Source organism: Myxocyprinus asiaticus, chromosome 7 (genome assembly GCF_019703515.2).
Source record: "Myxocyprinus asiaticus isolate MX2 ecotype Aquarium Trade chromosome 7, UBuf_Myxa_2, whole genome shotgun sequence".
NCBI classification, from domain to species: domain Eukaryota; kingdom Metazoa; phylum Chordata; class Actinopteri; order Cypriniformes; family Catostomidae; genus Myxocyprinus; species Myxocyprinus asiaticus.
In genome coordinates, this window is record NC_059350.1 from 23,756,211 (window position 1) to 23,779,951 (window position 23,741).

General features: G+C 38.6%; 1 protein-coding gene across 1 annotated transcript in view; it reads right to left on the reverse strand.

The window, feature by feature from the left end:
* Window positions 1-14,207: 14,207 nt before the first annotated feature.
* Window positions 14,208-23,741, reverse strand: part of pudp (pseudouridine 5'-phosphatase) — a 34,150-nt gene continuing 24,616 nt past the window's right edge. Inside the window, exon 4 of the mRNA XM_051703607.1 lies at window positions 14,208-16,615. Coding sequence (XP_051559567.1) covers window positions 16,439-16,615 — 177 coding nt within the window. The 3' untranslated portion in view covers window positions 14,208-16,438. The remainder of the gene's footprint in view (window positions 16,616-23,741) is intronic.

Consider the following 23,741-nt stretch of genomic DNA (forward strand, 5'->3'; position numbering starts at 1 on the left):
GCCTCTCACGGCTCTGCCTTCCATGGCTCCGCCCCTCGAGCCTCTCATGGCTCCACCCCCCACGGACTTTGCCTTGGTCCCATGCCCCTCGCCCTTTCTTGCCATGCCACGCCCCACACCTCAAGACACCCCCCCCCCCCAGCTCCCTACAGAACTTTGAATTTATGTCATGTTTTACGTGTTTTGTTTGTGTTGGGGTGTCAGGAGCCACCCCTTAGTGGGGGGGATATGTCAGGTGTATTTTGTTGATTCATGTCTTTTATTTTGAAAAGTTTAGTTCTTGTTCCCTAGTCATGTTATGTCTTGTTTTCCCTCCATGTTCATGTGTCATGTTTTCATTGGTTTATTGTTTAATTATCTTGTTATCAGTTCTGTTTGTTCATTGGTTTATGTTCTCCCATGTCTTGTATTTAAGCCCTCATGTTTTCATTGTCTAGTTGTCAAGTATTGGATGTGATCGTAGATGTTTAAGTCAAGCCACGTTTATGTCAAGCCATGTTTAAATCAAGTCAAGCCATGTTCATGTTTATGTTTAGTTTAGTTCACGTGTAGTCAGGGATATTGGTTCTCACTTTGTAAATAAACTACACTTGGGTTCTTCATCTCATCATCGTCTTCGTCATTGCCATCATTGTCAGCAGCCAACATCGTTACACCAAATTACTTTATTTTTCTGTGTTGCATGAGGCAAGAGGATTTATTTGCCATATAATGACAGTGAATAGTGACTAAAACCACAATAAAATTAATCAATATGACTAATTCCAAGTCTTCTAATCACTTCTTGTGATGATCACTTTGATGAACAGAACAAAATGTAAGTCTGTATTTACTGTCAAATCAAATCATTAATGAAGAACTTACATCAAATATGGCAGCTATGTTGATAATGTCAAACCTCATTGGTTCTTACGGCATGACATCATCACGTTTGGTCACAAGACATGATGAGAATCAATGAGGTTTGATGTTATCAACATAGCCGACATTGAATTTCAGCTTTATTAATTATTAGATTTAATTTCAGAGTGAATAACATCCTAAATTTCAGTCGTATCACTTCAAAGGACTTGGAATACAGTGCATAAGTTGTATCGGATACTTTTACTGTGCTTTTATGTTTTTTCTTTTTTATCCTCTTTTGAGCTTGACAGATCGGAGTCACTTTTCACTGTCATTATGTGAAAAAAAAAAAAAAAAAAAAAAAAACCCTGTGCAGACAATTCACCTTTTGTGTTGCATGGAAGTGAAAAAGTCATATTGGTTTGGATCGACATTAGGTTGAGTGAATAATTACAGAATTTTCATTCTGAGGTGAACTATTCCTTTAATAGTGAAACTGAATGACTGATCTCTGATCTGCCTTGAGCAATAGCTTCTAAAGTAACAACAACTACGAATGCAACCACAGAAACTCTAGAACTACACACACCAAAGCCCCAATGAATATTAGGTTAACTGTAATGCTAGCTCAATCAGCATTTGGACAGAGTTGGAAGACAATCATTCACCATGTGCTGTATCAGCACCTTGGACAGGGACTCAGCTCAGCACAAATACTTTACAGTAGCCCATGGGTTACTTTCTATAATGTAAAAAAAAAAAATTCTCAGGTAATGTGCTTCATGTGATTACATCTCAGTGAACTAAAACAATTTTTTTTATCAAGACATCACACAAACCTGTTTATTGGCAGAACTTGTAAGCGTGCAAATAGAAGCTTTATCAATAAAACAAACAAAAGAGGAAAATAATTCTATGTTTCTGCTTTTTAACCCTGAATGGCATCATTTAACTACTTTCCAGGTGTGCAGGTCTGTGTGTATTCTTGAATTCTATCTGTTCTGCCACATCAGTTTCCTGCTCTCTTCGTCAAGCATGGCCGGCAGCTCTGCGTCGGCCTCAGAGTGGACCAGACCCAAAGGTGGGAGCCCAGCCGAGTCCTCGGCGTCAGACTGGACCAACCCGCTCTCCGATGCTGCAATCGAGAGCTCATCCTCTTCGTGAGCCCCGAATGAGACCGTGAACTCACCCTGAGGTGAGCCACTGGTCTCATCCCAGAACTCGACCAGGGCAAACGAGCGTACTGGGGAATGGGAGGTCCGTTGGGGTTTACCCGGCGGAATGGCTCCCATTGGGGTCCCCAAATCGCCCCCAGCACTAACCGACGCGGCCTCACACCCATATATAGAAGGAGAGCATGAGAGCATGAGCCATCCATGAACGCTGTCTGAGCCCAGACACGGGGAGGTAACGACTGCAACCAGGAAATATACACAGACGGAAAGGCATCTTTAAAAAAGATGCTCTCCTTCAGTGCCACTCTTTTAGAGAAAATATACTCTTTTATTTGCAAGAATATATACTCTTTTAGGCTGTTGAAGCGCCCAGGGGCGTTCGCTGCACTCAATCGGTGCACGAGGGGGAGAAACCGCTGTAATGCACCGTAAATCCAACAGCATGCAGAGGTGAATGGACCGGCAGAGGAATTCAACTCGCTGAAACACAACCACGTGGCTCCGAAGAAAAAATCTGAATGAGTGATTGCGAGCCAGCTCCTTTTATACCTGTATTTCCGGGGGAGTGGCATGCAAATTCCTTTTCTCAAAGATCATGGGTGTTTGGGGCTCCCAAGGGCGACCCCTAGTGTCACTACATCGACACAACTTCGAGTGAGTGACAGACAGGGAACTATGTGGCACACAATCGTGCAGAAGAATTTTGAGCAGCCCCCGACATAGTAGCTTTGCAATGTCAATGGACGCCAAATGGAGTCGAAGGTGTGCGTGTAGCTGTATCTGGTGTTCGACCCCCTTAACCCTTTCATACGTACTGTAACATATTTGTGACACTTAATAACTGGCCTCCGCAGAGGAGCTTCACACATTTGTGCATCTGCAATAGCCAGTGATGTCACAAGCTACCAGATTCAAATTGGCTGTCGCGCCAACACAGAGATGCGCTGGCCGAGCGGATTCATTTTTGCACAAATAGTTATTCAAGCAGCCTTTTCAAGCATGATAAGTAAATTTTATACACAGACATCCAAATGGTCACAAATAAAACCACAATAAAGCTCATATACTCACAGTCAACACATCAAATGCTATCATATACGCAGCCATGTCTGCCTGTGGTTATGCGGTTGTTATTCATCATAAGTCACACAAACAGCTACTCGAGTTTACAGCTCTTATATGCACAGTCAACACATCTATGAAAGCTATCGTCTGGTGCACACAACCATGTCTGCTTATTAGGTGGATATGCAGTTGTCATTCACACAAACAGGTACTCAAACAGTCTTTTCAAGCATGATAAGTTTATTTTATAATATAAATATAATAAAATACTGTATATGCCTAATATAAAGTGGGTACGACATTTCTATGACAAGTATTTCTTGACGTTGCTGGAAAGAGGATTTCAAATAAAATATTCTCAAAGAAGCAGGAATTCTAACAGCATTTCTGATACAAAACAAATCTGCATCATCAAGATATTCTCTTTGAGAAACACCATGTGTATTGTGGCTTTGGTGTCAGCAAAGAATCGATTTCAAACCAAGATACTGATGTGCTACATCAGTGGTATTAACTGAAAAGTATAAATAACAGTATCAGATGAATAGGCTCAGCTCAATATCAGTTTGATAACAGCAGGTAACACATACACACACACACACACACTTGTAAACTGTCTGTCAGCAAGAAGCACTTTTGTTTTAAAAGCTGAAACAGATTGCAGACACTGTTCAACAACACTTTCTCATGGTCGACATTCTATTGATATATCAGCAGGCAACAAGCCCCAACAGCAACAGAGCCATCGACCTGCCCCAGCCCCCTCTTGAGCAAGGAGGCAGTGGGACATGGAGAAAAGAGGAGGAGGCGGGAGAGGAGAAGGTCCTGAAATAATGTGGCAGATTCATGACTCTGCATAATCAGCCGGGTTGATACAATGAGTGCTTTTCAGGAACAATTCATCCAGAGTTGGCCAAGTTAGTGTCATCAAGTCTTTTGAAAGATACCTCTGATCACAAAGTATATACAGTATCTCCACTGTTTGTTCAGTGTTTCAATGCAACCGTTTGTGGAGATGCTGCGCCATTATTTAAAACTAGAGAATACACACATACACACACTCAAATGCATTAACAAACACAAATGTGGCAACTGGATCACAGTTTGCATATTCTTCTCTGTAACTATTTAGAGATCACCAATTGCCAGTGTTTATGTTAAAAGTAGTTCATCACCCTTTCTAAGTGGTCACCATATGTGTCATATTCAAGAATAAAACCATAACCATTTATTTAGGATTGGGGGGCATATAAGAATAAGAATTAACCAGTGTAAACCCCATATCGGTTGGCCACTAATCTGTATTTTGTGAAGGACGTGTTCCCCTCAATGTCTATAGTAGTTAATGGCCTCGATTCACAATGCAGAAATTCTCTATAGGAAACTAGGTTACTCTTTGTGGAGACCCCACTGCAGGTACTGTAAAGGCTGGTGCAAGTTGCCCTTCTGTTCTGACACTGCCTTTCCAGTTTCTTTTTGGGTTCTTAGACAGGCACTGTTAATCCTGGGTCAGTGTAATGAATCACAAACTATACAGAGTGTGAAGGACAATGCAGAAGAGTGGTTCATGCTGGATTGTGACCTGCTCGCATGTACATTAAGTAAAGGAAAGCAAGCTCGGTGGCCCAGGCATGCGGTATAGAAGAGCTTTTCCTGAAACCCTCTGGTTAAAGAGCGACACCAGCTCAAAAGCTGGCTGAGCATTTTATCTCATTGGATTTCATTGCTTCTAAAGAGTCACCTGTTAGACAGGCTCTATGGTGATAGAGAGGTAGATAATACAGAGACAGAATTACTAAGCTTATACAAACCCACATCTAGTCGCCAGAGGCCACTGTCGCTTCTGTTGCCGGAAGTCACCAGCTCTCATTGAAATTGAATGAGATGAGGTCGTTTTGTTGCTGGAAATTGCTGCATGGGTGTATGGGGCTTAAGAGAGGCAATTGCAAATCATAGTTTATATGAAAATTGTCTGTTAAAACATGATCACTTTTCCTCCTCTAGAGTCTTTGTGCACATCTTATAGATGACAAGCCACTTCCATTTTAAATAACTGTGAATAATGAAGGATTTGTATTATAACTCCCTGTAATTGTAATTGTAATTGTGCACAATCATTGAGGCAATGCAATATTTATGTTTCTGCAGAGGCCCAGTCATCACAATATCTATCCCATCGAAAAAGTTGTTGCATATGTGCACGTTAAGGAATGACTAATTGAGTAGTATGTTATGACTGTAGTATAATCTTAGGCAGGTTGATTGTTGCTCAAACCCTTCTGCATATGCAGGTGTGTTTTGTTATTTTTTTGTCTTTCCTCCCACCATTTCTGCTAAACCACCTGCTGCCATAATAGAATTCATTCTCTCATCAAGCCTGTATGAATAAAGGATGCTGCAACCTTATTTCTCCATGTGCTTTTCACTTAGAGCAAAATTGCAAAGCAATATCTTTTTTTTTCTTTTTTTTTTTTTTTTAGTTTTTCTTGGATAACAAATGTAGATCATTCAAAAGCATGATACTGTATACTTTCCTTTCACTTCAATATTAGAATGCAGGATGCCTTGCTTTCCACTTAAGACAATGTTGCAGTACAAAATATCTGATCAGTTTTGACTTGTCTGATCTTGGTGCTCTCAGTTTTTTGGTTTCAATCTTTCATTTCAAGTCTGCTCATGAAAGATAGAAGGTTGATGTAAATGTATCATCGCTTTGAAGTATTATTTACTATCTATCTATCTATCTATCTATCTATCTATCTATCTATACAGTATATATATATACAGTACTGTGCAATAGTCTTAGGCACATAAGATTTTTCACAAAAACCTTTGTCTTAAGATGGTTATTTATATCTTCAGCTTTATTGAGTCAAAATGACATATACATTTTAGACTCCCAAAAATTCCTTTTGAAATTAGAATAAATTAGAAGAACAGGGAGTCCTGCAACAGATTGCATGACCCCCACAGAGCCCCCCACTGAACATTGAGTTATTCTGGGATACATGAAGAGACAGAAGCAACTGAGACAGCCTAAATAGATAGAAGAACTGCAGTAAATTCTCCAAGAATATGTGCTGTTTTGAAGGCAAAAGTGGTCACATGAAATATTGATTTAGCTTTTCTTTTTTTACTGGTCTTTGTATGATGTTAATTTATAAATGAAAATTATTCATGGCATTATTTTTGAAGAAATCTTCACTAGGCAAAATTTTTCACAAGTGCCTAAAACTTTTGCACAGTACTGTGTGTGTGTGTGTATATATATATATATACACACACACACACACACACAGTCGAAGTCAGAAGTTTATGTACACTTAGGTTGAAATCATTCAAACAAATTTTCTTAACGACTCCACAGATTTAATATTAGCAAACTATAGTTTTGGCAAGCCTTTAAGCAGCTTGGAAAATTCCAATAAATGATGTCAAGCCTTTAGACAATTAGCCAGTTAGCTTCTGATTGGAGGTGTACTGAATTGGAGGTGTACCTGTGGATGTATTTTAAGGCCTACCTTCAAACTCAGTGCCTCTTTGCTTGACATCACGAGAAAATCAAAAGAAATCAGCCAAAACCACAGAAAAAATATTGTAGACCTCCACAAGACTGGTTCATCCTTGGGAGCAATTTCCAAACGCTTGAAGGTACCACGTTCATCTGTACAAACAATAGTACGCAATTATAAACACCACGGGACTGCGCAGACATCATACCGCTCAGGAAGGAGATGTATTCTGTCTCCTAGAGATGAATGTAGTTTGGTGCAAAAAGTGCAAATCATTCCCAGAACAACAGCAAAGGACCTTGTGAAGATGCTGTAGAAAAAGTTAGTCAAGTATCTATATCCACAGTAAAGCGAGTCCTATATTGACATAACCTGAAAGGCCGCACAGCAAGGAAGGAGCCACTGCTCCAAAACCGCCATACAAAAGCCAGACTACAGTTTGAAAGTGCACATGGGGACAAAGATCTTACATTTTGGAGAAATGTCCTCTGGTCTAATGAAACAAAAATGTAACTGTTTGGCCATTAAGACCATCGTTATGTTTGGAGGAAATAGGGTGAGGCTTGCAAGCCGAAGAACACCATCCCAACTGTGAAGCATGGGGGTGGCAGCATCATGTTGTGGGGGTGCTTTGCTGCAGGAGGGACTGGTGCACTTCACAAAATAGATGGCATCATGAGGAAGGAAAATTATGTGGATATATTGAAGCAACATCTCAAGACATCAGCCAGGAGGTTAAAGCTCGGTCGCAAATGGGTCTTCCAAATGGACAATAACCCTAAGCATACTTCCACAGTTGTGGCAAAATGGCTTAAGGACAACAAAGTCAAGGTACTGGAGTGGCCATCACAAAGCCCACAAATTTGTGGGCAGAACTGAAAAAGCATGTGTGAGCAAGGAAGCCTACAAGCCTGACTCATTTACACCAGTTCTGTCTGGAGGAATGGGCCAAAATTCCAGCAACTTATGTGAGAAGCTTGTGGAAGGCTACCCAAAATGTTTAACCCGAGTTAAACAATTTAAAGCAATGGCAATGCTACCAAATACTAACAAAGTGTATGTAAACTTCTGACCCACTGGGAATGTGATGAAAGAAATAAAAGCTGAAATAAATAATTCTCTCTACTAATATTCTGACATTTCACATTCTTAAAATAAAGTAGTGATCCTAACTGACCTAAGACAGGGAATGATTTCTACGATTACATGTCAGGAATTGTGAAAAACTGAGTTTAAATGTATTTGGCTAAGGTGTATGTACATTTCTGACTTCAACTGTGTGTATATATATATATATATATATATATATATATATATATATATATATATATACATGTGTATATACATTTGTATATAAGTATATATATATATATATATATATATATATATATATAGTGTATATTTTTAGAGTGGTATAAAAGTACTGCTCCCATCTACTTGAATGAAGGTTAATTTCTCTGCCAACATCTCATTAACTGCCCAGTCTGGCAGGTTCACGCTTTACAACATCAGGAAAATCAGACCTTTCCTGTCTGAATATGATACACAACTCCCGGTCCAAGCTATGGTAATTTCAAGATTGGACTACTGTAATGCCCTGTTGGCGGCCTCCAGCTAGCACGATTAAGCCACTGCAAATGGTCCGGAACGCTGCAGCAATCTGGTCTTCAATCAAAGAGGGCTCACATCACCCCACTCTTGATTTTACTCCACTCGCTAGCAGAAGCTGCCAGCATCAAATTCAAAGCTTTCACTCTGGCCTTCAGAACAGCCAACGGAACAGCACCCTCTTACTTCATTTCAATCCTCCTGGTCTATGTACCAACTCGCTCTCTGCGGTCAATGAACGAGCGGCACCTGGTGGTCCCATTGCAAAGAGAGACAAACTCCATTTTACGATCATTCATTCTGTCTGTTTCTCTGTGGTTGAATGATCTTCCAACCTACACACGATCTGCTGAAACTGTCTCAACATTCAAGAACCAGCTGGAAACACAACTGTTCCACGAGCACTTAACCAAATCCACACTAAATGCACTTACTATTTAACAATAATAAAAAAATAAATAAACTCCTTTTCTTTCTCTTTCTTCTGTGCTAGGATCTCTACTACTCCATCCACTTTGAGAACTTGGCAGTGAGATACTGAAGATATTGTTGACTTTTGTTCCTCATTTGTAAGTCGCTTTGGATAAAAACATCTGCTAATTGTAAATCTGAATGGGGTAAGACAAAAATCTCCAAAAAGGTTGGTCAACATTATGATCAAAGAACATTTTTCAAATCACCGGTAAAATCTGACAACAATGGTTTCATAAATTGTGCTTCTTTAACTCAGATCAAGCAAAAAAAAAAAAAAAAACTCTGGCTGGTCTAGCTAATGTGCATGCGCATTCTTCTCTACTTTACTTCTCTACATCTGCCATATTGAGAGTAGCAATTCCTCCCATTAATTTTAACCTTTTCATGAGTAGGGTCTAAATTCCCCTTCAGTGACCCCTGGAGTGAGTTATTTTAGCATGCAGCACTTTCACAGCCAGTAGAGGTGGGCAGTGTGTAGAGGAGCATTTTTTTATTTATTTTATTTAAATTTTTGATTTCTTGTCATAAAAAAATACAATAAAATACTGTATATAATATAGTAAACGTGAACAAATGGGTTATGTCTGCTGTACTATATTTGTTTTATTTCATGTTTAGATAAATAATATCAGCGGTCCGGTTTGCCTCTTTGCACTCCTTGACTTCTCAGACATTGTGTGTGTGTGTGTGTGTGTGTGTGTGTGTGTGTGTGTGTGTCTGAGGCTTTTGTTGTGCTGTTTTGAAGGTGTCCTGCATGGTTTTTGCACCCATCTGTGCTTTTTTAATTGTTGGTCTTTTGTAATCATGCAGTATAGACATCTTTGATAGTTTTGATGCTTTCCGGCAATGTGCGCTGTGTTTTAAGAGTGGTACAAGTGCACTGACTGGGAGAAAAAAACACGGAAGATGTGAGATGTGAAGACCAGTGTCCCTGCTTTGGCCTGTTGAAGCTGATTGAAGCACCCAAGTCAACCGTGTATTGTGTTACGTTTGTGTATTCAGAACATATCAGCGTGGATTGCTTGTGAAACAGTCACAATGAACTGTTATTGAAGGATGGGGCAGTTAAAATTGGACTATTGGACGAAAAACCATAAGTAACCAATTTAATTTATGAATATTTCATGTGTCATGACTGTTTGATAGTATATGGTGCTGCTTGAGTGAACAGTTTGATACATTCAGATTAAATGTGTTGGGTGTGCGTTATGTGTTAACCCTGAAATGTAGTTTTGTAATGTTGTGTGGAGTTTGTTCATTTTCTTCGGACTGCGTTTGAAAAATGGCTGTATTTGAAGGGCTGCACAATGTTAGCCAATCACAACAGTGAAGTCTTAAAGGGCCAGACAGCTTTAAACCGAGCATTTCAGACAGAAGGCAAGAGACAATGTGGAAAATTATTATATATGACTAAATTTTTACTGTTTGGTGCAAAAACACTTTACTAACATTATAAGTGGACCTCAGGGAAGATAATAAAATTATATATATATATATATATATATATATATATATATATATATATATATATATATATATAAAAAGAGTATGTCATGACCCCTTTAATACAAAATGCTCCGTCTTAGTCTAAATAGTCTCTGCTACAAGTATGGCTTTCATTTAAATGAATATCATTTAAGTAAATGTTGCAACTTCACATGAAAGATTCATTTAAATAAAGACAGTACAGTAAGTAGCCTCTCTTTTCTCTATAGCTTTTATTTTATAATAGAATAATGAAAAGAGGTGTCTGAATGGAGGTTTTAAATCATGAAGGACTGTCTGATTTATCAGATGAGGTTTTTTTATGGGACAGTAGTATCACTCGTCCAGCAGGACTTGGCAGTCTCTAAGAGGATAAAAAAAAAAAAAGGCTTTTATGTTTGAAATGAGGTCATCCATACCAAAAGTCTCTTCGACAAGTGTATTCTGCTGTAAGGGCTGGTTCCCTTAGTTTTGATAAAATCCTGACAAAGACTGACATTGTGGATAAATGCAGTCCACACACTGCCCCTCCGGCGTTGCAGTGAATAGAGAAACAGAACGTGTGAAAAGAGCCATCTCTCTTGGTTTCCGCTCCCTCTGTTTTCTATATATCAATGTTACCTCTCATGCATTCATTCCTAAAGCTTCATTCCCTCTTTACTATCATTATCACTTTGCTTTTGCCCTCTTCTCTTGCAGCTTTTCCTCTCCATATCTTTACTAACCACTCTTTCTCTGGATCTCCTATCCAGCTCTATTTGTCATTTTAATTTCACCTCTCGTCCCATTAGCCAATTAAACCACCCTCAAAGAAAGCAAGCTCACCTCCCAAAAGACCTGAATATTATACTCTGCCTACTGGCATTCAGGTGACAGTCCCATTTCTGACCAATCATAGTGTTCCCAGGATGGGTTGTCTGTGATCTGGTCAGGCAGGGATGGCTTATTTTTAGGTAAACATTGGACATGGCCGGTGGCCAGCCTAAGGCATCTCCCCTTCTCCATCTGTCTCGTTGTGCATTGAAACAAGGGCACAGTGCTGGGTAGTAATGGATTACATGTAATTTGTATTACATAATCAGATTATAAAAATCAAGTACTTGTAATTGGATTAAATTACATTTTAAATTACTCTAAATCAAATCACTTACCTGTTAGTTACTTGTTTATGGATACAATGATAGCATATTAATCAGGCAACCGCAGTAATTTATCCCCCTAATTGTTTTAATTTTTTTATTCTAATTAAGCTTATGGCTGATATACCCTGATACTAGCCACTAGCCAGGTGGCTATAATTACACTAAAAATGGAGCGGTCTCACTCAGCATTTGTGGACTGAATTTACAAAAATCATTAATCTTTTAAAGAGACAGAGGGCAAAAACAGACTGTGCAATGTAAATTCTGTCTTCCAAAACTTAATATATTGTCCACTGCATATGATTCCATGTCAAATCTAAAGCCTAGCAAACACTACATGATGCAAGCTCGTCTCCTTTGATGTTTTGAGTCGGCGACTGATCTGCAACGAGAAGTCTCAGATCGCACAGCAGATGGTACTGCCAACTTGCCCAGACAAGTCGCAGACGTTACGATAGATTTCAAACCTGCTTGAAATCTGTCCGATAAGTCATCAGGTGTGCGCACTGTCCCAACAAGCGAGAGATCGACAATGAACAAAAGCCAATTAGATACCGAGAAAGAGCAAGAGGAGAAGCAGAAGACAAATAATAATAATAAAATAAAATAAAACATCACCCACATGTCCCTACCCACTTTATCATCATTATTCTCAGTTGTTTTTTTTTTTTTTTTGTACAAATCAGTGCAACAAACTGCTGCGAGCCCTTCTTTCATGTTGTTTGTTGACGTGTTATTGTGGCTCGGTGGCCCGAGCCACTACCCCCTTGCCCTCCTCGGCTGAGGTGCCCCTCTGGAGAAATGTAATTTCATTTGCAAATATTCATTTTGTAGACACTTTTTATCCACAGCGTCAAAGCAATTAATACATGATGAAGAGTAAAACACTCTCTGCATATTTTTTATTGTTTATGTAAACATGCACTAGATGACCATCTTTGGCTGTTGCGTCACATCTCTTGTTTTGCAGGCAGCGGATCAGGCGCAGTGGGGGAGGGGCCCTTGACACTTGAGCGGGTCCAAATGCGTAAAAAATGTGCATGAATTAGTATGACATTGCTTGAGCGGGCCCAAATGTGTTAAAAAAATGTATTTGTTTATACGGTGAACAATCAGATGGCAGAGCTAATGTAAGTCTCTAAAAATAATTACTTTTCTTTCATTTTTTATCATTTAAACTTAAATGTAGGCTGTCAGATTACTACCATTGCTGCACAGCTAAATCATAAAGTTATAATATAAATTATAAAGAATGATAAAGTGAGCCCTTCAACTGTTGCTGAACTGAATAAAGCAAGCTGTCTTTTACAATTTACAGTGTATTAAAGTATACATAAATGTATAAAGTCTTTGTCAGTCCTATAAATATAAAAATAACACTTAAGTAATCTTGGAATTTAACTGCATAATGCTAAATAACACCAGGTCTGCATATCAGGCATCACATTATGCTGTGCATATTGTATATGTTCAAAGTGTGTGTTGCATACCGTTTATAGTTCCATGCCTTCACAAAATAAAACATCACAAAAGAAAGAGAAAAAGCGAAGGGAGGGAGGCTGCTAAAGGGAGTGATTCTTTGCAAAGCTGGATTCAAACCACCAGCAATCAAGCAGGTGAATCATGATGAAAATATATAGCAAAATAACTTTCACTCTGTCTCTACAGGAAAGTGTTTATTAAGAATAAACTCTCCCATTGCTATATGTGTGATTTGTAAATGATATTCTGGATTGTATCTTTAAGATGTGTTTTAGGCGATCCGTTTGATTCATTGCCGTTTACATGCAAATTTAAAGGAAATAACCATCTGATCGTGAAATGTAAAAAGTTAACACATGCACTAGAACTTAACGGACCTTCTTCAGTGTGCCTCATATCAACATGCAGTGACAGATGAAAAGCACACACATCTGACAGTTAAAACAGGTCCACTAAAATAACTCTGCTATAAACGTCTAGTATAGACATCATGTTTGTGCTTAGATTAAATGTAAGTGTAATGAAGAGAAACGGTGTATTGGTTTTTATAAATTTTCATTTCTTTTAATTTTTGAGCTTCATTATCAGCAGTAATACACTTACAAAATGATTGATGTATGTCATAATGAAATCAGAGACTCTCCCTTCAAAATCCATACACAGCAGGTCAAAATAGACGTCCAGAGTCTCCTTGTGATCCGATTACCCAAAACGCATTACTCTGTATAAACATGGCATTGCATACATAACCAACTCCTAACAAACACATTTTAATTATTATTTGAATTATCACTCTGTGTCATATAACCATGTGTTGCTATGTCGCTAGAAGGCTTTTGTCCATGTAATCCACAAATAAATGCCATACCGATTGCAGTAGTGCGGTAAAGTTAGTTTTAGTTTTGCAAATTGTACTCTGCTTCAAAAATGTAAATGAATTCACTTTTGCATTTCTGATCAATTTTGAGACCGTTTTTTAGGACGCTGATTCACAAATATAACTGGTCTGAGCTTTTACCACAATGGAAATCGATGGGTAAGGCCACATTTGTTTAACTCACCCGAGACGCATCATTGATGGAGGGTCTAGAGCTCTATCAGCATCAGGAGGGAAACATGCAACTTCCTTCATATTTTTACACCATGTAAAATACATTTGTGATCCATGCTTCTGAATTTGTGGACAAAAGCATCACTCAAATGATGAATAATTATGCAAGTTACTTGACACTGCTGATGTATAGCTACATCATATCCACTGACCTTAACTAATTATTTATTCTATAAATAAAAATAATGAAATAAAATTGGAAGACAAGTTTAAAAAAAAAAAAAAAAAAAATATATATATATATATATATATATATATATATATATATATATATATATATATATATATATATATATATATTTGTGTGTCATGACCCCTTTAAGTGCCTTTTTTATTTAACTCAGTAACAGACAAATAGAGATTATATTGATTCATTAAGCAATTTGTCTTAAATGCATTTAAGCAACATTATGTCAAAATGGTATAGACTGTCCTACTCAAATGTACACTCGCCAAGCTCTTTATTAGGAACACCTATACACTTACTTATTCATGTGATTACCTAATCAGCCAATCGTGTGGCAGCAGTGCAATGCATAAAATCATGGAGCTTTGGTTAATGTTCATATCAACCATCAGAATGGGGAAACAAATGTTCGACCGTGGCATGATTGTTGATGCCAGATGGGCTGGTTTGAGTATTTCTGTAACTGCTAATCTCCTGGGATTTTCACACTCAACAGTCTCTAGAGTTTACTCCAAATGGTGCCAAAAAAAAAAAAAAAAAACATCCAGTGAGCAGCAGTTTTGTGGTTGGAAACACCTTGTTGATAAGAAAGGTCCACAGAGAATGGGCAAACTAGTTCGAGCAGTCAGAAAGGCTACGGTAACTCAGATAACCACTCTGTGCAATTGTAGTGAGCAAAATAGCATCTCAGAATGCACCAAATGTCAAATTTTGAGGTGGACAGGCAAAAATCCACATTGACCACTTTATTAAGACTGTAGTGTTCATAATAAAGTGCTCAGTGAGTGTATGTGACATCAAATAAACAAGAGTTAGGTCAGAGGTAATCGAAAAATAATAATATATATATTTTTTTCATTAGATTACATAAAAAATATAATCCAAGAGATTGCGTTACTGATTGCAATTTTAGTCATGTAATTTGTAACCAGTACCGGACTGCAATTCAGAAGCAACCAGTAGTATCAGTTGCCTGTATAGTACCATATACAGGTCTTGTTTATTTGTTGAATGTCAGACACCAACGCACACGACTCATGTGTTATTAACACATAAAAGAGATTAATGATATAAACAAGCCAACATTCAATTTGAACATGTTTATGTTAGGCCAGAATTAAAAAAAAAAAAAAAAAAAAAAAAAAAAAAAAAACAATCGTCTCAGGATGTACACAGTGTGCTTCGTTCAAGTATGCTCCATTACAATAAAATTACACTGTCTAATACACACATATATGTTAAACACATGTGTTCTCACATGATGGGCACCACAAGCCATGCTTCATTCGTGTTTCATGGGTTTCATTTGTTCTTTTCAAAAATCATCATCAACACAATCAAATTATTATACACAATACAAGCATTTAAGTATTTGTACTACACCCAGGAATGAGCGTGCGTGCACATGCTAACATCCCCTGTTACTCACACCCTAAACCTTAGGTGTGAAATGACATGTAAAAGGCTTTCTTGGAGTGGAAAGTCCTAAAGAAAGAAAAGCCTTCTAGATTATCCAATCTTTAAGGATGAAAGGACTCAGAATATACGAGGAGGAAGTGGATACTGGAAAAATCTCTTTACCAGAGGGGAAGGCTCAGAGAGATGGGCCTGAGCTCTCTGAGATGTTAGACAGCACTGAAGAGGAAAGAGTGAACCTGCTAACTCCAGCTCTATGAGGGTGAACATGGGAAGAAGATGAAAGGCAACTGCGCTCTCGGATACCCTTTATTGGATTACGAAACATGGTTCAAACTCAAAAATCTCTTTGGTATTTTAATAGACCTCTCCAAGAGGGAAAGGTAATAGAAATCATGGCTGGTCGAATGGGATTGTTGAACCATCACTTACTGTAAATTTGAACCATGACCACAAGGTTGTGAACTTGAAAGCTGCACCTAATTAGAGATTTATACACACAGACAGACATACAAAAAGCACAAACACTCACGAAAACAGCACCAATGTGATTTGTATAAAATATATATATATAAAAAAGAAATTAAACATTACACTTTCTAATTGGTTGAAACGCAAAATGTCAATATGGCTTAATGGTTTGACTAAGGTTAATTGAGCAGAATAATCAAAATTAGTTTTGGTGTCACTCGCATGGTCAGTCTGAGAGAAAAGAAATACAGCATTGAGATTGTCTAACAAAATGAAACCATTGAGGCCAAGAACCAAAATTCTGTTCTGTCCCTGAACAGCAAATCTAAAGCTGATAGAGTGGTAGATATTGGTTTCTCCTTTTTTTTATTTTACTTTTTTTTTTATTGCATGAGCTATAGATCAGCCTGCTTCCATTTTTTCAAAAACTTATTGTGTAATTGAAATCACCATGGTGATTACTGTTCTTATTGGTATGCTGGGAGACCAAAAAGTTCCGGTATGAAGTCCTCCATGCTTCTGAGAACCAAGGTGGCCTCCTTGGTGAGGCTGCGGTCCAGGTTATCATCTGGGATCATCACCACCTGCATTCCAGATGCCAGGCCCGCCTTTACTCCATTTGGAGCATCTTCAAATACTAGACACTGTGGAGGGAAAACCAGAACAGACTAAATTAATACACTTGAAGGCACAAATATTTCAACACAGAATACTGACTAATTATGATCATTTTGAATGTGAATAGCGGAAGACGGACAAGTCCAAGGCTGGAAATACGCTAGTACAATAAGTACCCCTTCACAGTAGAAAAAGGACATAACTGCCATACTGAGCATGTCTATCATCTTCAGAAACTGATTTTCTTGTACTCTCCAGAGACAAAAGAGTAAAGAGCTATTATTATGGTTAGGGTTTCGATAAAAGATGATTTGTAAAGAGTTTGACAGCAACTGTCATGTGCATTTCAGAAGTTTAAATGTCAGCTGATCTGTCTCTTGAAGCCTTTTGGTCTTCCCAGTCATTCATTCATACTATCCAAGTTCAACAAAACCATTTTCAATTAACCATATCATGGACAGAAATTATCCAAACATCAGCCCACAATGTCAATTCTGAGAATCACACAAACCATCAGCCTTCCACTCCATTCTCTTGAATATCAAAATTTGCTGTGACACGACATCTCCAATAATGTGCGCCTGTTCTTTCTAAAGGACACTGAAGTTTATATGAATTTCACATCACCTCTTCAGACAATGCAACTCTGATATAATATTACATTCCCAAAACATTGACAAAAATATTAAACTAAAGCCACATATATATGTGATCTATGGAATACGGACCTGCATTTCAATATTTTCATGGTTGGAATCATAAAACTATAAGAGAATGTGAATGTTTGCTCAGGAGATACTCAGTATGGATAACTGAAACTCAGGAAAAGAGACTCCCCATTCCCTTCCTCTCATCACGTACAGGAACAACACAAAAAGGCACTTGAGTTTCCATGAATGGCCCTAATTGACTGATGTCACTAAGCCAGTTGTACGATGAGTGGAAGTGGCTCACAAAGCCCAGCGGAAGCATGGAGCTCACTTTAGAGAAAGAAGCTTAGCTATTTCCCTTGTATCGAGGGCACAATTAAAACTTCTAATTACGCAAAGAGCCCAGCAAATGACCCATAATTACCATGGCACGCATGTTTGTGAACAGAAAGGAAATAAAAAAGCTGGAGTACAAAAGCTAAGCGTAGCAGCCAATGCTGGCTTTTTCACTGTCAACAATTTAAAGTGGAGCATCTTGTTGGATTAGAAACAGTTCAGGACATCTAACACAAGATATATTCAGTATTTATTCATAGCTAGTATGAGAAGGCTTAAGATTCACATCACTTGAGCAGACACCTGGGGATGAGAGGGTGAGATGACTGTCACAAACACTTCTAATTAAAGAGTAAATCAGCATTTTACAGTCGGATTTGCTTCACACATCAGGATGAGGAATGTTAAAAGGTACACTTTGTTACCAGTTTTATTAGAAAGCCCTCTATCATGGCATCATCTTTACAAGAGGACAGAATAATGGTGCTCAAAATATATAAGGACCAAACTATGACTTGAAGGTGCAAATGGTAAAATTGAATGAGAGAGACAGTGCATGACAGCAAAGAGAGAATTACTTCAGGATCTATGTATCATATCACGCAGTATTTGGCCTCGTTTTAATTGGGAGCATTTGCTTTAAGTAATCGTGTTCAACAGTTTTTCATATTATGTTTATGTTTCATGAAAATAATGCGAAAAATAAGCCACATCCATATCTAAAACATGCAACTCTATGTTGTATACTAATCAACAGCTTTCTGTGAAAAAACAGTATGCCTGTTGTATTCAATTCATTCATTAACGTTAGCGACTGTCTATCTATTGTTATTTCTGATACTTGCAACCTTCTTTGCTATGGGCTAATTATCCGGTTCAATTATAGAATGATTTTACTGTGAGTGTGACGAAACTTCATTTTGTGGGCATGTGAGGAGTTGCATTTGACAGCGGTCTAGAGTTTGTAAGAACAATTTATGACGGAACAGAATATTTAAATTGGCTGCATGACAACATTTCTATCAGAGTCACATGGCATTTACAGCTCAGGTGATTAGGTTTTTAAAATGCCCAGAACTGAGTGCCTATGAGCAAAGATGGCAGCATGCGGATCGCATTCTTCAGGGCATGCATGTGTCAGCCCCCTTAGCCCCAAGTATAAGAAAGATCCTTCAGTCATCCACCTCCATCTGTCTGTTGTTGTAAAACATTAAGAACTCCTTCAAAACGTCAAATGCAAGCAACTGAAAATATTTTTAGGACCAGGTTGTTGAATCTTTCTCAGCACATAACAACAAACACATACCCCAGAGTAATCAATGGGTGTTGACGTTATATTACCTCACATTACAGTGATGAATATTAATTGAGAAAGGCTGCGAGGGGTCCATTCGCAACAAATCTATTGCTAATAATACTTACCTCCCACAAATAAAAATAAAGATAAATTATTTCTGTATTAAACTGAAGTAACAGATTTAGTTATATATAAGGCATGGTGAGATATGAATTAATGGTGAGGATGACACAAAGGATAACATTTAGCACTTTTACAAGCTATTGAGATACAGCCTCTAACACGTACAGGCAAACGTGCCATACTTAACAACTAGACATGAATTCAAAGATGATGCAAAGATGTCCTGACACAGTAGAGTCCTTCTACGGTCCAGCGCTCTGGGAAATGTCAGGGGCCAGATGACCATCTCAGCCAGGCTACATCAGAGTGACTAACATCACGTGTATAGAGAAGACACATCACCAATGCATTTCTCATGCACGCAAGCTATCACACACAAGCAGCTGACTTAAAATAGACTGAAAGACACTTGTAAGATCCTACAGAGAAAAGTATGCCTATGAAGCATAGCCCAGGTCCTAGTATGTGCACTGCATGATGCTGTCCTAAACAAATTTGTTAGTGCTCTACAATTTTGTAAAGCTTGCAGGGGTCTGTTAATAATTGACAAGGGAACCTTTTTCTGTTCCTCCAGAGCCTTTATGTAAAAAACATTATAACTATTTAAGACAGACTCTTGGCATTTTCAGCTGATCCAGCTAGACAATAAACAACCTTATAACTTTACTACATGGAAAAATGGCTGAAGCAATGTCCATTCATGCCCGAGTGCCATGCTAAAGAAATTATATTGCAAGTAACCACAAATCATTTGCTTGGTGCTAGTTTTAAAAGGCTGTGCCTGTGGTCATTAATTAGCCCAAGTCCATCTGCTCTGATATGGAGCCAAAACTCAGACATGACAAAACAGAGATGACAACAACAAGAAGAGAGAAGCATGTGCACTCATCATCAAACAGCTGAGCATGTGAGTCACTTAAGTGAGTGTACGTATGTCATGTGACTGTAGGTGTGTGCGTATATGGGTAAACATATGTGCCAGTAAGGAAGGTTGTTAAAGCTGTTCTGCCAAGACTTTGACAGATTGCTGACAGCATCTCATAAATGATCAGTGAGCCTGTGACAGGCCTGAACGGAGATGATGTGTTTGGTTTATCATCTGTGTTAGAAAAGAGAGGGAAAGACAACCACTAAGCACCCACGCCTGACACTGACCACTTGATTGGGTCAAGAAGCAAAACCCCAAAGACCACTGTATTATAACACTTAAACATCATTGGATAAATGCAATCTTCATCCATCACCACCTCGGCCTCAAATGCCTCTGTCTCAAATGGACTGTTAGGCCAAATATATATTAAAAAAATCAGTTAAAAGGCATCAGAGATTGAAAGGCATCTTGGTCAGCAAATTATTATTTTTATTTTTTTTGGTGACACTGAAATACTTTTCACAATTTTATGCTTGGTGACACAGTCTACACAAAATGATCTTAATTGTATTCTCTATAGACATATGCCTACATATTTTAAGGAATTGAGTGGACAGCTGGGGCTGTCATCTAATTATATATTTGGCCTAATCTTAAATTGCATTTCCCAACACCCAGTTGGCATGTTCTTCATAGGGACTTGGGCGGGTAATCAATACAGCAAAGCTCCTCAATAAACTCACACACACTCCACTTTTTCAGCCCACTCACTCTCTTCATGAGGTCTTGAACTCAGCACGGTCTCTACTCTGCACAAAGCTGTAAGTTGATAAAGTGCTGAAAGGGATTGCAAAGCACTGCTTGGTTCACTACACCACACATCTCATATATGCCAGGTTATGATGCTCTTCTCCATAATTTCATTATTATTGGACGAATTTCTGCCATGATCAATAGAAAATGCACACAACCATCTCGTTTTAATACATCTCAGTTTACCGCCTGCTTTCCTTGGGTGTTAATAGTGAGATGCTAATTGTGCCGGACAAATGAGAGTTTTGTGAATAAAGCACAATCTATAATTAACCTAATTTACATTAAAATTAGGCATGTTTGTGCAGAAAGGAATGACACTGACTTAATTTAAAAACTCAAGACGTAGCTCTACAGTATTTCAGCGCCTGCTGACACTAGATTGCGTGTGGTTAGTGAATAAGACCAAGGATTTTGCATTGAAATATCATGCACAACTGTTTTGTGAATTTCCTGTGTCTACATTGCCTCACTTTGTTCCTTAAAACGACATTATCTCATCTTCTGTCCAGTTCTCTCTCAAATGTGCCGGATCAGTCTACTATTACTCTGTCATTATGACAGATAAGGGCAGAATGTGACTTAAAGAATGTTCAAACAGAATCATGAACTTCTGTTTCTCTATGTTTCATTAATCTAAGCCACGGGACTGAAAACACCTTTTGTAAAACTCCACTCCCTTTAGGGCACTACTCAGCATTGAGGGCTGCAAAATGTTTGCCTCTTCTAGGAAGAGGTAGTCCACTTCCTCGCCTCTGGTCACAATGGAGACAGATGACTGGGCATACATACATTACTCATCTGCATGAAAGGGCATCCATGCCTCTGGAAAGACTACTCAGTATTCACATCATGCTGGCCTTCCTGGCACATCACACATGCATGCATGGAGTGAGATCTGAAAATACACTGTAAGGCCCCTGTTCTAATGCTGATATGAACTTAAAAAAGTTCCCTTATGATCAGCTGATCAATGGATTTATTGTGTGGTGATCCTTCTACACAATCTTCTCGATATTGGAAATACATTTGCTTCTGCGCCACTGAGATTTATCAAGTTTGATCCTGATAAAATACCTAAAAAAACGAAAGCTAAACGAGTGTTGTTTCAAAGGGAAACTGTATTGTCCAAGGCCAACATAAGCACAATGGAGATGGATTCATTTTTGATCTGTGGTTCCCTTTGAAGAGCAAGAACCCACATATATTATTAAGAGAATTCCGGTGAAGGCTGATGAACAGTCTGCTATCACAGACAGACATCAATGCTTAGAATATTTTTATCACTGATAGCCAGACCTTCTCTCAGATGTCAGTGTTCTGAAGTGACATGAATCTGATTGATTTGTTTCTGGTTTAGTACTGCAAAAAAATAAAAAAATAAAAATAAAATAAAAAACAACTACAGTGGCAAGAAAAAGTATGTGAACCCTTTGCAATTAGCTGGTTTTCTGCACTGATTGTTCATAAAATCTGATCTCGTTTTTTTCAAAGTCACAAGTATAGACAAACATAATGTGCTTAAGCTAACAACACAGAAACAATTATGATCTTTCATTTCTTTACAGAAAACATAACATTAAACATTCACAGCACTTTGGAAAAAGAAAGGTCGATCCTCATTTGGCAGCAATAACCTCAACCAAGTGTTTCCGGTAGCTGCGGATTAGACCTGCACAAAGTTCAGAAGGAATTTTGGAGCATTCTTCCTTACATAACTGCTTCAGCTCAGCCATATTCTTAGGATGTCTGAGGTGAACAGCTCTCTTGAGGTCATTCCACAGCATCTCTATTGGGTAGAGGTCTGGGCTCTGACTGGGCCACTCCAAAAGGTGGATTTTTTTTTTTTTTTTAAGCCATTCTGTAGTGGATTTACTTTGATGTTTAGGGTCATTGTCCTGCTGCATCACTCAACTTCTACTGAACTTTAGCTAGCACACAGCCACCCTGCCATTATCCTGTAGGATATCTTGATAAACTTGGGAATACATTTTTCCCTCGATGATGGCAAACGGTCCAGGCCCCAAAGCAGCCCTAAATCATGATGCTCCCTCAACTGTACTTCACCATTGGGATGATGTTTTCATGTTTGTATGTGGTGCCCTTTTTATGCCATACATAGTGCTGCGTGTTCTTCACAAACAATTCAATCTTAGTTTCATCAATCCACAAAACATTTACCCAGAAGCGTTGTGGAGTGTCAAGGTGGTCTTTTGCAAACTTCAGGTGCACAGCAATGTTTTTGTTGGAAAGCAGTGGCTTCCTTCGTCATGTCCTGCCACGGACACCATGCCTTTTTTAATGTTTTCCGTATAGTAGACTCATGAACGGAGATGTTAACCAGTTCCAATGATTTCTTCAAGTCTTTAGCTGTCATTCTAGGGTTCTTTTTTACTTCATTGAGCATTCTGCGAAGGAAGGAAGCATTCTGTCCACCTTCTCTGACCTGGGCATCACAGGAACTGCGCTTGGATGGGTTGAGTCATACCTCACTGGCAGATCTTTCATATTCTCCTGGAGAGGAGAGGTATCCATGTCACACCAGCTGACCACGGGTGTTCCTCAAGAATCAGTGCTGGGACCTCTCCTCTTCTCAATATACACAACATCACTCAGACCAATCATTGAAGCACATGGCTTTTCCTACCACTGCTTCGCAGATGACATGCAACTCTACCTGTTGTTCCAGTCTGATGACCCTACTCTCTCAGCTCGTATCTCTGCCTGCCTCTCGGACATTTTGGCCAGGATGAAGAAATGCCACCTTCAGTTCAACCTTGCCCAGCCAACCCATCTGTTGACCACAACCTCACTATTCATCTTGGTTCAACTACACTAACACTAACCAGAACAGCTCGTAACCTGGGAGTGGTGGTAGATGACCAGCATAATTTTACTGCCCACATCTCATCAACCGATCTTGCAGATTCGTGCTCTACAACATCAGGAAAATCAGACCTTTTCTGTTTGAATATGCTGCACAGCTCCTGGTCCAAACGCTGGTCATTTGAAGACTGGACTACTGTAATGCTTTGTTGGCTGGTCTCCCAGCTAAAACAATT